This window comes from Oncorhynchus kisutch, linkage group LG22 (genome assembly GCF_002021735.2).
Source record: "Oncorhynchus kisutch isolate 150728-3 linkage group LG22, Okis_V2, whole genome shotgun sequence".
In the NCBI taxonomy this organism is placed as follows: domain Eukaryota; kingdom Metazoa; phylum Chordata; class Actinopteri; order Salmoniformes; family Salmonidae; genus Oncorhynchus; species Oncorhynchus kisutch.
This window is the reverse complement of record NC_034195.2, coordinates 39,997,616-40,015,060: the sequence shown is the minus strand read 5'-3', so window position 1 is coordinate 40,015,060 and position 17,445 is coordinate 39,997,616. Positions and strand designations below refer to the sequence as shown.

The 17,445-nt window shown below is 41.0% G+C and overlaps 1 protein-coding gene across 1 annotated transcript in view; it reads right to left on the bottom strand.

Annotated features, from left to right (window-relative positions):
• Positions 1-3,543: 3,543 nt before the first annotated feature.
• The window catches only part of LOC109867287 (protein O-mannosyl-transferase TMTC2-like), a 165,921-nt gene continuing 152,019 nt past the window's right edge, over positions 3,544-17,445 (bottom strand). Inside the window, exon 12 of the mRNA XM_020456366.2 lies at positions 3,544-6,645. Coding sequence (XP_020311955.1) covers positions 6,466-6,645 — 180 coding nt within the window. The 3' untranslated portion in view covers positions 3,544-6,465. The remainder of the gene's footprint in view (positions 6,646-17,445) is intronic.

Here is a 17,445-nt window from a genome sequence, read left to right as displayed (position 1 = left end):
TGGCTTCTCATCAGAAGCAAACGGAAAAATACTGCAGCTGGAGATTACGCAATAATTGCGACGGAGGACACCAAGCAACCACCTGGTAGATGTAGTCTCTTATGGTCATGCTTCCAATGATATGCCTACAAATACGTCACAATGTTGCAAACACCTTGGGGAAAACGTGGAAAACGTAAGCTGACTCTTGGCTCCTTCACAGCCATATAAGGACTCATTGCCATGAGGCGGTTTCAAAAAATGCGGCACTTCCTGATTGGATTTTTATCTGTTTTTTTTCTGTAACATCAGTTCTGTGGCACTCACAGACAATATCTTTGCAGTTTTGGAAACGTCAGAGTGTTTTCTTTCCAAAGCGGTCAATTATATGCATAGTCGAGCATCTTTTCGTGACAAAATATCTTGTTTAAAACAGGAATGTTTTTCATCCAAAAATTTAAATAGCACCCCCTATATCCAAGAAGTTAAGAAAAGGCTAAGCTGTGTTTCAATATATTTCACTTGTGATTTCATGAATATGAATACTTTCTATTAATGTTTTTGGTCCGTTGCGTTATGCTAATTAGTGTCAGTTGATGACAATTCTCCAGAATGGGTAGTTCCAAGAGGTTAAGAGGCTCCTCTGTCCTCCTTTTACTAGTATTAATGGCACCTGTTTGAACTTGTTATCAGTATAAAAGACACCTGTCCACAACCTCAAACAGTCACACTCCAAACTCCACTATGGCCAAGACCAAAGAGCTGTCAAAGGACACTCTGACCTCTGTCATTGCCAACAAAGGGTATATAACAAAGTATTGAGATAAACTTTTGTTATTGAGCAAATACTGATTTTCCACCATAATTTGCAAATAAATTCATTAAAAATCCTACAATGTGATTTTCTGGATTTTTTTTCTCATTTTGTCTGTCATATTTGAAGTGTACCTATGATGAAAATTACAGGCCTCTCTCATCTTTTTATGTGGGAGAACTTGCACAATTGGTGGCTGACTAAATACTTTTTTGCCCCACTGTATATAGCTAGGCAAAAAAATAAATATTATGATGTGGAGATATTGTGCATGAACAGCCTTTACATGTGTGCCTGTTTCTCTCATTTCAGAACTATTACCTCACTTTTTGGCAACGAGGAGATGGATTAACATTTTAATTAATTTGGAGACGTGAGTGGAGCAAATGGAGAAAGCATTAGCCACAATAGAAAATAGTGACAAATAAAAATGGATTTGAACTGGCATTGCGCAACATAGGCTTCCACTCTAACGGCAGTCACCATACATGCACAGAATGTACTTTAACTGCTTGTGCATTTATGGAATGGTGTCCAAGTCAACCATAGCATATGGTTAGCATCTGAAAGGGAATGTCCACAACCCTGCTTTCTGACATGTTTGATCATGATTTGTCATGATAAGAGCACACCTGCGTTGGGAGAATAAAGTTCCAAAATGGAACAGACAATGACAATGGCCTTTGCACATGACATTTTGAATGAATCAATAAGGAACCCTGGTCACCATGGGGTGTTCACATCATGCGAGTGGCCTTCAGGCTCACACATGAGAAACATCACAAGACTGCCTCCCATGTCTGGAGGGTTACTGGGTAGGACTTCTGCTTGTCAGCGGGGTCCGAGGTATGGGGCGGAGAAGGAGGGGGCAAGACAGGCAGGCCACATGTAGACACTTCCCCTTTGTGTTGTACAAAAATGAAAGCAGGAGATCAGTTTGAGATGATTGTATGACACATTTTAGCAAATTTGCAGGTGAACTTCAAATGCCTTCAAAAAACATTTTTCCATAGCCTGCAAGACCACCCCATTATGTCTGATACCCTTTGTGAATAGGAGGTAAATATGCCTTATGCCTACGGACTGTATACAGTGCCTTCGGAAAGTATTCACACCCCTTGATTTTTCCACATTTTGTTACATTACAGCCTTATTCTAAAATTGATTAAATAAATAAAATTCCTCAGCAATCTACACACAATACCCCCATAATGACAAAGCGAAAACAGGTTTTTAAAAATGATTGCTAATTTATTACAAATAAAAAACAGAAATACCTTATTTACATAAGTATTCAGACCCTTTGCTATGAGACTCGGAATTGAGTTCAGGTGCATACTGTTATCATTGATCATCCTTGAAATGTTTCGACAACTCGATTGAGATGTTTCTACAACTTGATTTACCAACCTGTGGTAAATTAAATTGATTGGACATGATTTGATAAGGCACACACCTGTCTATATAAGGTCCCACAGTTGACCGTGCAAATACCAAGCCATAAGGTTGAATTGTCCGTGAATTGTCCGTAGAGCTCAGAGAAAGGATTGTGTCGAGGCACAGATCTGGGGTAGGGTATCAATAAATAGCTGCAACATTGAAGGTCCCCAAGAACACAGTGGGCACCATCATTCTTAAATGGAAGAAGTTTGGAACCACCAAGACTCTTCCTAGAGCTGGCTGCCTGGCCAAACTGAGCAATCGGGGGAGAAGGGCCTTGTTCAGGGAGGTGACCAAGAACCCGATCAGGCCTTTATGGTAGAGTGGCCAGATGGAAGCCACTCTTCAGTAAAAGGCACATGACAGCCCGCGTGGAGTTTGCCAAAAGTCACTTAAAGACTCCCAGACAATGAGAAACAAGATTCTCTGGTTTGATGAAACCAAGATTGAACTCTTTGGCCTGAATGCTAAGCGCCACATCTGGAGGAAACCTGGGACCATCTCTACGGTGAAGCATGGTGGTGGCAGCATCATGCTCTAGGGATGTTTTTCAGAGGCAGGGACTGGGACACTTGTAAGGATCGAGGCAAAGATGAACGAAGCAAAGTACAAAGAGATCCTTGATGAAAACCTGCTCCAGAGCGCTCAGGACCTCAGAATGGGGTGAAGGTTTACCTTCCAACAGGACAACGACCCTGTTGCACACAGCCAAGGCAATGCAGGAGTGGCTTCGGGACAAGTCTCAATGTGCTTGAGTGGCCTAGCCAGAGCCTGGACTTCAACCCGATCTAACATCTCTGGAGAGATCTGAAAATAGCTGTGCAGCGAAGCTCCCCATCCACCCCGGCAGAGTTTGAGATGATCTGCAGAGAAGAATGGGAGAAACTCCCCAAATACAGGTCTGCCAAGCTTGTAGCTTCATACCCAAGAAGACTCGAGGCTGTAATCACTGCCAAAGGTGCTTCAACAAAGTATTGAGTAAAGGGTTTGAATACTTATATAAATGTGATATTTTCAGTTTTTTATATTTAATACATTTGCACACATTTGTAAAAACGTATTTTTGCTTTGTCATTATGGGGTATTGTGTGTAGATTGATGTGGGGAAAAAACAATTTAATAAATGTTATAATGAAGCTGTAACGTAAGAAAACGTGGAAAAATTATTTTCCGAATGCACTGTATATCAGTATATAGAAGGACGTCATGGGAATGTTGTTTTTGAGGCTAAGTGTGACATGTTAAAGTACTGTAAATGTAAAATAAACTCTCCAAAACTGTCTCCCTAAAATACTCAGACAGACAATGAAAGCAGAACACCATTACTTTATTGTGGAAAAAAAGCAACATTGGGAAAGTTTATACTGGCGCATCGTTTAAGCAAAGGCTACAAATCTTGATAATTTATACAAATACAACAACTTTCAAAAAATAAAACTTTAATTTAGTAAACTCTCCGAGTGCTCCGTGAGTATGATTCAGCAATACAACCCACCGCTTGAAATCCCTGAGCAGAGAGACAGAATGAAACACTTATTTCCATCTTCATTCATACTATAATTTGTTCATAAACAATTTATCCACAAGAGAAATTAGCACAACTTGTGATGGGGGTTGTAGGAGTGGGGTGGAAGGTGTGAAGGTAGAATAGTTTATTGTGATAACCTAGTTCAACATTTCACTATAACAGACAGATAGACATGGTGACAATAGCTATATACAACACAGTGTTGTACAGTGTTGTGCTGTATGGTCAAGACCATCACAATCGTCAGCACTGTAACAACCAGTAAGACCATCCAGCTCCAGCCAGACACAGTGCCATGTTGTGACTCCAATACTGGCAGACAGACATGAGGTTACGTACAGAGTGGAACAGGGCAACTATCAGACTACTAACGTCATAAAGCACTAGATATGACCTCGGATGGATGGGGTGACTGCAGAGACAGCAAAAGAACAGCAAAAGAACAGCAAAAGAAATGGCAATATTTTAATAATTTTGACTTTTTGGTAGCCATTGAATTTATTGTCTATGATGAACTTAGTTAAAAAAAAATCAAATGCAATATCTTAGCATAATCAAGATACACCTGTCAGAAAAGGGGGTTGAGAATCAAATGGCTGTATAATACTTTTTTTCAGTCATGATGCAAGGCAAAGTCTTCCAGACAAACGTGTGCAGGTATATCACATTTCTTGAAGGGAAATGGATCAATATTTATCTTACGAACTTCCTTCAACATACATTTAAAAAGATAACACAGTACCAGCTGGTTTATATGCCAAGATAACACAAAGAAATAATTTACAAATATTAAACCGCCCGGTGGCTGTGGGCTTCTTTACCATAAATGTCATAGCGGGATCATCTCCAAAATACTTTTTCTTCCTTCCAGATGTTTTAGAAATGTTTTAATGACAAGCACCAAGTAGATGTCAATTACACATAATATATACAAAATGGACGTTTAAGACCGAAAAGAGTGAGAGAACATTATGTATCGATACTATGGAAAATACTTCATATCTTACAGATACTGAACCTGCTGGGCACTGACCTTCCCTTGCAAGTCAGACTATTGTCTCCATTATAATGTATGTGGCTTTTTACTGTATATATTAAACTTCATGTATACATACAAATAAAATAACATTTACGTTTTCAAAGAAATATTACATAAAAAGATTCCCTCAGACAAACTATAGCTGTGCATTGTTATGTAAAGGAGTGCATCGATTAGACAGCTATTTTGGTTAGGAGACTTCAGTCATCAGTAATGGCTTCCAACTGTCCTCTAATCATGTCTGAAGACAGGTCATCAGTATGAATCACGAAGGAAGGGGAAGTCCTCAGTTCTCTGGTAATGTCCAAACCTCCAGCTAGCATGCCAACTTATAAGGGCTAATGTTAGTACCATCGGAAGTTAGTTGGCCATTTCCTTTCATAACACATTACTGTCCTCTAAGACAAATATCCAAGGACACATGAGTAGCCTACACAGGAGCCATGTGATGTCTCTCTATGAAACAACAAGCTTATTGAAGGAATGTGAAATTATCTGCTACATTTACATGTAATAGGTTCACACCTTCAATTAGAAAGGTATAATAGAGTTTGCAAATAATGACAGACATTTCTTTCAGTTCAAAGTCATTTCACCTTTCCATCTGACAGATGTATTGGCATTTTATTTCACAACTACCACTGTGTTTTTTGGCAACAATTTTATTTGACCTTTATTTAACTAGGAAAGTCAGTTAAGAACAAATTCTTATTTTCAATGACGGGTTCCCTTTTTATCACTCAATGATGCTCAACAATCTGCTACATATCGTTTGCAGGCATGGTGCTGTAGGTCTCAATGTCCAACAACATGTCAAATCAGTGAAATCTCATAGGCATTCGGAATCAATAATTAATCAAGTCAAGGTTGTTTTCATGTAATTTCCACCCCCAAATTCTACGCGATTACATTGAATCAACGTGGAAAACAGATTGGATTTCAAAATAGTTAACGTAAGGCAATTGTCTTATTTTCACTCAACTTTTTACTCAAATCCAATAACATGGTGATTTTGTTGTTGTTGATTTCACATTGAATTCATGTTAGTTGACAACTCAACCAAATGTAAATCAAAACTAGATGTTGAACTGATGTCTGTACCCAGTGGAGTGTTACATTTGAGAACAACTGATAAAGCTGTTTACAACTGATAAAGCTGTAAACTCCAATACCATGCCACGAGTTCCACTGATATGCACAGAAGCCAATGAACTGACTTCAGACGAAGAACGTAATTAGACGGTGAGTAAAAGTAACTTCTACTCCACTGCTCCTGCTTCAGAGGGCAGCGCCTTGGGAAGTTTTCTTTCCTGTCACTCGCACACACTTTTAATCTTGCACTGTCCCAGGACAAACGTTGTCCTTAAATATCTTTTGAGCATCTATAACTATTTCAAAACCTAATTAACCACAAAATATGGCCCACTTCAAGTTAAGTGCTCTGTTCAAGAATCACAGATCCTGGGAGAGCACCCTTTTTGGACAAAGTTCCAGAATGTCATCATCCAATGTAGTGCTCCTCACAACAGACAGTTACGAGGAGCGTTCTGCTGTCCTCCCCCTTCCTCACCTTCCCAGTCTCTCCTCCCTCTCTCCTCTGAGGGTGAAGCAGCCACTTCTTCCCCAGGCTTGCTGCACAGATGGCTTGCTGGCTGGAGAGCTAACTCACAGCCCCATGGTCCTGAGGCCCTGTTTCTCCATGATGTTCCACAGCTTGCGCAGGTTGGACTGGGTGATGGTGTCGTCTGGTTTCAGCTGCAGAGCTCGCAGGTAGTTGGTCTCCGCCTCCCGCAGCTTCCCGTTGAGATGGAGAATGGCCCCTAGGTTCATCAGGGCTGCTGGGTACTGGAACACAAGAGCAGGACAGTTCAGTTCAGTCATTCTCAGAATCACATCTCACAGAAGGCAACTCTACTTAAAATAATGGTTATCTTTGGTTCTTTATAGCACCATTTCTTCTAGCAGTATAGAAAATCTTTGTTCAAATGTTACTCTGAATGGTGTCTTCAGTAATCGCAGACACTAACAGTCAGAGATGGATATGAAAGGGAGTGAGTATGTGGTTGGGAGTGGAGTAGAGTGCTGAGAGCACTGTCAGGCCTATTGAGGCAGTAGCAGTCGTGGCAGGAGAGTAACAGTCTCCTACAGTACAACTCAGTCAGACCCCCCAGAGCTGTTAGCTCATTAAAACACTTTATTAACCTCCCACTAACAACCTCTGTTTTGACTGTGGAATTAATTGCATAGATCATATATAATGTTACAACATCCCAAGGCTGACAGCCATAAAAAGATGTTTGGATATAAATAATGCAAGTTATGTCATATCTACTTATTTTATGAATCTAGACTTGGTCGGATATATTATTTAATAAGAAAAGCACTTCTCGAAAGAGACGGCATGACAGTCCACTAACAAGTCCTGAGAAAATATTGATAGGACAACGATTAAAGTTGAAATAAAGTAGCAGAACAGTTTTAATCACATAGAAATTGGTGGGGTTGTTTGACTAGAATGGAGGCATTTTATTGCCTGAAACCAAGCTCTACCTCAATACAGAATACTCAATCCTCTTTATCATACAGGCCTACTCAACATGCTTTCAGTTGACCTATTACAATAATGTCTGATTGCCAAAACAGAGGACAAATGTAGGTTAATTCAGTCAGCCAATAGGATATAGTAGTCATTTTTCAGACCTTAAACTAAATCAGTCTCAGTTAACAGGACCAATCGCCAAAGTTACACAGCATACTGTGACAGTAGTGATATGCTGTTGGACCAGCCATCTAGACCGCCCAGGCCATAGTGCCCTTCTCAGGGGGTGGTGTCAGGACTTCTCAATGTCCCTCTGTTTGGGGCTCCATATCTGAACCCAGCTCTTTGAAGTGGGACACATGGATGAATGTCTTTTAATGCATTTTCCTGCTGATGCCATGAGGTAAAATACCAGAGTCAGTTCAAGGGATGTGTCACACGGGATCGTAAGAGAGTGGTGTTCAGATCCCAATCTAAATCAAAACAATCCAGAGCAAAACAAGACCAAAACAATCCAGAGAGACGTGAGACCAAGGAAGTGTCTCACGTCTCATATTCATTTGGAAGATAATGAATTGTACTTGTGTACCGTTACGCAACTGTTACAGAGTAATAACACACAGCATTGTATTAGGGTTGATTAATTACTGTTTTGAATGTAAAGTTCAGAGCATGTCATGAGAGAGATCAAAATAATTCTAACTAAATAATGACACATACTGGGTGAGTTGCTGAACTGCACATGCAGTGCATTTTTTTTCTGATAGTTTTTTCTGATTTGCTATTTGTCAAATGTAATGTCTCAATAAAAAATACCAATAACAGTTTGTAAAGTCATAGAATATAATTCTGCTGTTTTGATGACTTATAAGTAATTATCACACATAGGTATTTGCCTCATGAAACGCCATGTGTTTATGTCATCATGGTTTGACATTTTCACAAATTTCACCAAAGGTTTATAAAATACTTAATTTCTTCCCCTCAGACCATACACTACTGTGGAGTAATACTGCTGCCAATACTGTAGCATGGCAGGGGAAAAGTGTCTTATGAACGGAATGGGAGATGCTGCGTGGCAAAGGTTTACACATTTCTAAATGGACCCCACTATGCACATTAGTATAAACAACAGCGTCTTGGTGATATATTAAAAGTTGAAATGAAGAACTTAAATCTCTGGACTCAATTCATGTCCTTTAAACAAAAATATTTTTCACCTTGCATGTTGTAATTGATGAAACAACATCAACTGTGTGGAACAAATAGAAACTGGACTGGATTCCAAATCATGTTGTGTGCTAGCTAATAATAGATACAGGTACTGTAACTGCAAAAATAAAGGAAACACCCAACAGAAAATGTCCTAATAGGGCGTTGGGCCACCACGAGACACCAGAACAGCTTCAATGCGCCTTGGTATAGATGCTACAAGTGTCTGGAATGTGTCACCATTCTTCCACGAGCAATTCCATAATTTGGTGTTTTGTTGACGCTGTCTCAGGTGCTGCTCCAAAGTTTCCCAATTGTGTTGAGATCCGGTGACTGAGTCACACACACACACACACACACACACACACACACACACACACACACACACACACACACACACACACACACACACACACACACACACACACACACACACATACACACACACACACACACACACACATACACACACACACACACACACACACACACACACACACACACAGCCAAATATATTTTATATTCATGACGTCGTCGCTGCTCACGTTGCTCCCTTTGTGCACTGAGTGATAGTGTGCATGTGATGTTGGTCCGTATAAACCAGATATATCATCCATGAATCAAAGTATGTGAGTTGATGTAAAGAATATTTACTGGTCTGTGGTGTGTAATGAGGAGCAACCAGGCACTGCAGTTGACATATTTATGAAACTGACTGTAAAATAAAATTACTTTAAAAACTGTTACATCTCTGTGGATTGATGAGAAATAAAAAAATGTTTTGGTTGAGAAGGACGAGGCAAAAAGAATGGCAAGTAAAGTCAGGCTGCATAACTGATTGCCAAACCTACTGCAAATTGAGAAATCATGTAACAAAACAGAACAAAAAGAAGAAGAAACTACACTACAAGATAAATTATATAAAGAATGATAGTAAAATGCTTTGGAGCACCTTAAATGATATATTGGGGAAAAAGGCTAACTCAACTCCCTCATTCATTGAATCAGATAACTCATTCATCACAAAACCCACTGATATTGTCAATTACTTTAATGATTTTTTCATTGGGAAGATTAGCAAATTTAGGCATGACATGCCAGCAACAAATGCCGAACCTACACATCCAAGCATTGTAATTTTGAATTCCATAATCTCGAATTCAGAGTGTGGAAGAGGTGAAAAAATTATTATTATCTATCAATAATGACAAGTCACCTGGGTCTGACAACTTAGATGGAAAATGACTGAGGATGATAGCGGACAATATTGCCACTCCTATTTGCCATCTCTTCAATCTAAGCCTACAGTAAAGTGTGTGTCCTCAGGCCTGGAAGGAAGCAAAAGCCATTCTGCTACTCAAGAGTAGTAAAGCACCTTTTATTGGCTGAAATAGCCAACCAATCAGCCTGTTACCAACCCCTAGTAAACTTTTGGAGAAAAAAATGGTTTGACCGGATACAATGTTATTTTACAGTAAATAAAAGCACATTTTATAGGGAAGGGCATTCAACATGCATGGCACTCAGACAAATGACCGATGATTGGCTCAGAGAAATTGATAATAAAAAGATTGTGGGAGCTGTTTTGTTAGACTTCAGTGCGGCTTTTGACATGATCAACCATAGTATGCTGCTGGAAAAATGTACATGTTATGGCTTTACTGCTATACTGTGGATTGAGAGTTACCTTTCTAACAGAACACAGAGTGTTTCTTTAATGGTAGCCTTGCCAACATAATCCAGGCAGAATCAGGCATTCCCCAGGGCAGGATGGTGGCAAAATTGCTGTTATAACATTTATCCAGTGTATCTATGCATTTAACAATGTACTAATGTGACTTGCTCCCTCTACTAGAACACTCCCCTTTGTCTAAGTGACTGACTCATGGTTCTGGACTTAAGGCCAAATTTAACAGTAGACTGGACTAAGCTCTGAGAGACGAGCAAGACAAATGGTTTCGGTTCCTTTTAGAAACAGTGTCGAGACAATGAGCATTTAGAAATGGCGTGACATTTATCAACAAGACCTCACCAAAGGCAAACTCAGCTTCTCATAGTCCTTTGGCTGTACATTGGGGTCACCAATCAGTGCTTCCTCATGGCTATTGTTCTGTTTGGTTGTCACACCACCCAAAGGGGGGTTGTACTTTTAAAATAAAAACCTTTTGAGAGATTGTTAACCACTCCAGAATTGCAATTCTTTAATAAAAGTTGTTGTTTGAAGAATCTACAGTCTCTCTTCTTTTCTGGTTAGAATTTCCATGACAGTAGTTGTCTAGGCCCCTTACTTTTTAAAAATCTTTACTAATGACCTGCGTCACTCAACATTATACACATCAGCTACTACAGCGAGTGAAATCACTGCAACACTTAACAAAGAGCTGCACTCAGCTTCAAAACGAGTGGCAATAAATAAGTTAGTCTTAAATATTTAAACTGATTTGGAACAAATCATCCACTAAACCCTAAACCTCAACTAAATCTTGTAATAAATCATGTGGAAATTGAGCGAGTTGAGGAGACTAAACTGCTTGGTGTAACCCTGGATTGTAAACTGTCATGGTCAAAACATGTTGATACAACAGTAGCTAAGATAGTGAGAAGTCTGTCCATAATAAAGTGCTGCTCTACCTTCTTATCAGGACTATCAACTAGGCAGGTCCTACAAGCCCTAGGTTGGTCGCACCAGTATTGTATTGTAATGTTTATTAAATTAATAATAAAAACAGAACACAAATACAAAAACAGATTACCTTGAAAACAACGGTCAGACATCTTGGAGGCAGTCTCCAGTTCTTATTAAACCTCTGTGTTTAAACCCCCTATCCTCCTTTGAGAGCCCTCTTTCAAAGTCACTGAGTGCACATCTTCTAACCATGGTAGCCAAAATAATGGGCAACTGGGCATTTGTTTTTATACATGGCCCTAAGCATGATGGCGCCGGAGAAGAAGGCAGACGATTTACCTGACCCCAACCGATTGTGTTTTTTTTGTTCGTTTATTTGTGTTGTTTGAAACTTTTTTGAAACTTATTTTGTATATAATGTTGCTGCTACAGTCTCTTATGACTGAAAATTACTTCTGGACATCAGGACTGCGATTACTCACCGCGGACTGGCAGAATCCTTTTTTTCTTTTAACGAGTCTGACGATATACTGCTTTCTCGGGAAAAGACCCAGATCCCTGTGATTTGCATAAAGAGGAGAAGAAGAAAAAGGGTCCGGAGGGTGGGCTGCCTTCTGAGAATTCGTAGGCGATCGAATATACCCCCACGTCCGTCCATTCTGCTAGCAAACATGCAATCTTTAGACAATAAAATAGATGACCTACGCGGAAGATTAAACAAACTCCCACTTCCTTCCATTCTGCTAGCAAACATGCAATCTTTGGACAATAAAATAGATGACCTACGCGGAAGATTAAACAAACCCCCACTTCCTTCCATTCTGCTAGCAAACTTGCAATCTTTGGACAATAAAATAGATGATCTACGCGGAAGATTAAACTACCAACGGGACATTCAAAACTGTAATATCTTATGCTTCAAGGAGTCATGGCTGAACAACGACACTATCAACAGACAGCTGGCCGGTTATACGCTGCACCGGCAGGATAGAACAGCGGCGTGTGGTAAGACAAGGGGCGGCGGACTATGTATTTTTGTAAATAACAGCTGGTGCACGATATCTAAGGAAGTCTCAAGCTATTGCTCTCGCCTGAGGTAGAGTATCTCATGATAAACTGTAGACCACACTACCTACCTAGAGTTTTCATCTGTATTTTTTTTATAGCTGTTTACATACCACCACACTAAGCACTAAGACAGCATTGAATGAGCTGTATTCTGCCATAAGCAAACAAGAAAACGCTCACCCAGAGGAGGCGCTCCTAGTGGCCGGGCACTTTAATGCAGGGAACATTTAAATCAATTTTACCAAATTTCTATCAGCATGTTAAATGAGCAACCTGGACCACCTTTACTCCACACACAGAGATGCATACAAAGCTCTCCCTTGCCCTAATTTAGGAAAATCTGACCATAATTCTTTCCTCCTGATTCCTGCTTACAAGCATTAAAGCAGGAAGCACCAGTAGCTAGATCAATAAGTGGTCAGATGAAGTGGTCAGATGAAGCAGATGCTAAGCTACAGGCCTGTTTTGCGAGCACAGACTGGAATATGTTCCGGGATTCCTTCGATGGCATTGAGGAGTACACCACTTCAGTCATTGGCTTCATCCATAAGTGCATCGATGACGTTGTCCCCACAGTGACCGTACGTACATACCCCAACCAGAAGCCATGGATTACAGGCAACAACCGCACTGAGCTAAAGGCTAGAGCTGCCACTTTGAAGGAGTGGGACACTGACCCGGAAGCTTATAAAAAATCCTGCTATGCCCTCCGGCGCACCATCAAACAGGCAAAGCGCCAATACAGGACTAAGATCGAATCGTTCAACATCGTCTCTGACGCTCTTCGGATCTGGCAGGTCTTGCAAACCATTACAGACTACAAAGTAAAGCACACCCGAGAGCTGCCCAGTGACACGAGCCTACCAGACGAGCTAAACTACTTCTATGCTCGCTTCGAGGCAAATAACACCGAAACATGCATGAGAGCACCAGCTGTTCTGGAAGACTGTATGACCATGCTCTCCTCAGGTGATGTGAGTAAGACCTTTAAACAGGTCAAGATTCAGAAGGCCGCAGGGCCATACAGATTACCAGGAAGTGTTCAACTGGAAAGTGTCTTCATTGACATTTCCAACCTCTCCCTGTCCGAGTCTGTAATACCAACGTTTTAAGCAGATCACCATAGTGCCTGTGCCCAAGAACACTAAGGTAACCTGCCTAAACGACTACCGACAAGTAGCACTCACGTCTGTAGCCATGTTGTGCTTCGAAAGGCTGGTCATGGCTCACATCAACACCATTATCCCAGAAATCCCAGAAACCCTAGACCCGCTCCAATTTGCATATCGCCCCAAAAGATCCACAGATGATGCATCTCTATTGCACTCCACAATGCCCTTTCCCACCTGGATAAAAGGAACATCTATGTGAGAATGCAATTCATTGACTACAGCTCAGCACCATAGTGCCCTCAAAGCTAATCAATAAGCTAAGGACCCTGGGACTAAACACCTCCCTCTGCAACTGACAGGCCGCCCCCAGGTGGTAAGGGTAGGTAACAACACATCTGCCATGCTGATCCTCAACACAGGGCCCCCTCAGGGGTGCGTGCTCAGTCCCCTCCTGTACTCACTGTTAACTCATGGCTCCATGACCAGGCACGACTCCGCACTATCTTCTTTTTATGTTTTTTTTGTTTGTTTAATTTTTACCCCTTTTTCTCCCCAATTTCATGGTATCCAATTGTTGTAGTAGCTACTATCTTGTCTCATCGCTACAACTCCCGTACGGGCTCAGGAGAGACGAAGGTTGAAAGTCATGCGTCCTCCGATACACAACCCAACCAGCCGTACTGCTTCTTAACACAGCGCGCATCCAACCCGAAAGCCAGCCGCACCAATGTGTCGGAGGGTACACCGTGCACCTGGCAACCTTGGTTAGCGCGCACTGCACCCGGCCAGCCACAGGAGTCGCTGGTGCGCGATGAGACAAGGACATCCCTACCGACCAAGCCCTCCCTAACCCGGACGACGCTAGGCCGATTCTGCAAAGCCCCACGGACCTCCCGGTCGCGGCCGGTTACATCAGAGCCTGGACGTGAACCCAGGGACTCTGATGGCACAGCTGGCGCTGCAGTACAGCGCCCTTAACCACTGCGCCACCCGGGAGGCCGACTCCGACACTATCATTAAGTTTGCCGATGACACAACAGTGGTAGGCCTGATCACCGACAACGACGAGACAGCCTATAGGGAGGAGGTCAGAGACCTTGCCGTGTGGTGCCAGGACAACAACCTCTCACTCAACATGATCAAGACAAAGGAGATGATTGTGGGATTCAGGAAAAAGTGGACCGAGCATGCACCCATTTTCATTGACGGGGCTGCAGTGGAGCAGGTTGAGAGCTTCAAATTCCTTGGTGTCCACATCACCAACAAACTAACATGGACCAAGCACCCCACGACAAAACCTATTTCCTATCAGGAGACTGAAAAGATTTGGTATGGGTCCTCAGATCCTCAAAAGGTTCTAAAGCTGCACCATCGAGAGCATCCTGACTGGTTTCATCACTGCCTGGTATGGCAACTGCTCAGCCTCCGTCCGCAAGGCACTACAGAGGGTAGTGCGAACGGCCTAGTACATCACTGGGGCCAAGCTTCCTGCCATCCAGGACCTCTATACAAGGCGGTGTCAGAGGAAGGCCCTAAAAATTGTCAAAGACTCCAGCCACCCTAGTCATAGACTGTTCTCTCTGCTACCGCACGGCAAGCGCCAAGTCTAGGTCCAAAAGTATTCTAAACAGCTTCTACCCCCAATCTATAAGACTCCTGAACACCTCATCAAATGGCCACCCAGACTATTTGCAATGCACCCCAATACATCACATTTACACCGCTGCTACCCTCGCTGTTATCACCTATGCACTTTAATAACTCTACCTACAGTGGTTCCTCCTTTAAAAGTTGTTTCATACTGCAGCACACCTTGCGGGCTGCTGCAGCATTCTATGGCACATTATTTAATTGTCAGCCATTTTTACGTTAATGGAAGTTAGTGCTAGTTTGACCACCAGAGGGCATCTTTGAGAAGCATTTGATAGTCTCCCATATTGGCATTACACAAGAATTTAAAACCTTTTTTGTAATAACATAGTACATGGGATGATTAAGGAATTTGGCGTAGTTATTTTGATTAATATTATGGTGTTTCTATTCTGAGAAAAACGAAAAACAAAACTCAGGATGGAAAATATTGCGCTGTACAACGTGACGGTCGGGAGAAGGCTACAGCATAAGAGGATTGGTGTAACGCTCTCCCGAGCCCGTACGGGAGTTGTAGCGATGAGACAAGATAGTAGCTACTACAACAATTGGATACCACGAAATTGGGGAGAAAAAGGGGTAAAAAAAAACAACTAAAAAAACAATCGAACAAAAAGTAACAAAATGAAAGCGAACAGTTCTGTCAGGTAACAGAGACTAAACAGAAAATAACTACCAACAAACACAGGTGGGGAAAAGGCTATCTAAGTATGATTCCCAGTCAGAGACAACGATAGACAGCTGCCTCTGATTGGGAACCTCAGAGGCAGAGAAAGAAATAGACAACATAGAATGCCCACCACAAATCACACCCCGATCGAACCAAATAGAGAAATAAAACGGCTCTCTAAGGTCAGGGCGTGACAATTGGAGGATTCTAAATTAATATCTCAGGGGCATAATATTTTCACACCCTAATTGTAGTTTACCAATACTTCACCTATGGTAGGCCTACAGTATATATACAAATATTATTTTCAATGACGTGATAATAATTACATTTAGAGGATTGGGGGACTCTAAATTAATATCTAAGGGGCATTTTCCGTTAGGATCTGTGAGAATATCTAAGGGGCTTCTATATAATTCTAAATTAATTAATAATAATAATAATGACTTTGTTTAAAAAATGACGATATTTTGGAGATTTAGTTTCCCATTAACCTAGAGTGAGCGAGAAAAAGGCCATTCTTGAACATGGGGTAAGACATTCTCACTCATTTGTAAATAAAGCCAGTTTGTTATTTAGAATGATTTATTTCTGGAGAAATCTAATTGTATTATTTAGCAGACATCACTTGCTTATATTCCATCAACAAATATATTTTAAGAATATCATGGAATATAACTGAACATTTTAATTTCTCCATCCTTGTCTCAGAGCAGCGCGAAACGGTTCTGAAATAGACGTCCACAGCGGGAAGGCAATATATAATGATATTTTGGAGATTTTTTTTTTTTAAACGACAGTGAGCGAAATATAGCCCTGCTAATAGCCATAATGACCATGTGTGTTTGAAAGAGTATTTTCCAGTAGGCAACAATTTGTTTGCCTTCATTAGACAACTTTGTTCCAATATTTCTGTAAATCAGTATTATTTATTCCCATAGTAATTTGTTATGGATCCATAACTAAATCAACATCTGCATTTTGAAAGAGTATTTTTATCATTATTTTATTAACGAAAGCATAAAGATAGTGATAAAGAAATACAGTACAGTACAGCATAAGCTTTACATTTGGATAATAAAGCATTTAAACATTTTGAAGATACAAGCTACCTGCATTTGTTTATTAGGCTACTGTGCAGTCTGACAAGTAAACATAGCCAACAATACATACTGCAGTAAACATAGGAAAGTGCCTAATTCCTTACATAAGGGTGAGCAGGCCATGTCCAGACTTTCTCGGTGACCTGAAGTAGCTTCAATAATGGATGTACTAGAGAATGTGTGCACACGGGAGACCTGTGGTTCAATTCCCCGACGAGGAGGAAGAAGTAAGCTGTCCTTGTAAATAGGAATTTGTTCTTAACTGACTTGCCTAGTTAAATAAAGGTTACACTAAGAGCATAACATTTCTACACCCTCATTTTCTAATTCTAGTCTAACCAATATCCAAACGGAGATTCAGTGAAAATAAAATCAGTCCCCATGCTTGTCTCAGAGCAGCGCGAAATGGTGCTAAAATAGTTGTAGGCTATTTATTATAACTTCAATATGCTCTTTAAATAAATAAGAGCTACACGACTTTTAACAGCACATTACACAACACTTGTGAGACTCATATCGTCTACGGTAGGCCTATAGTATATCGAAAAATATGACATGACTCATAGAGCATTGGTAGAGCATTGGAAGATATTTCTGTAATTCAGTGATATGATGGCGTAGCAGTCAGACGTCTTCGTTCTTCGTCCTGTCGTCCTTCGTCCTGT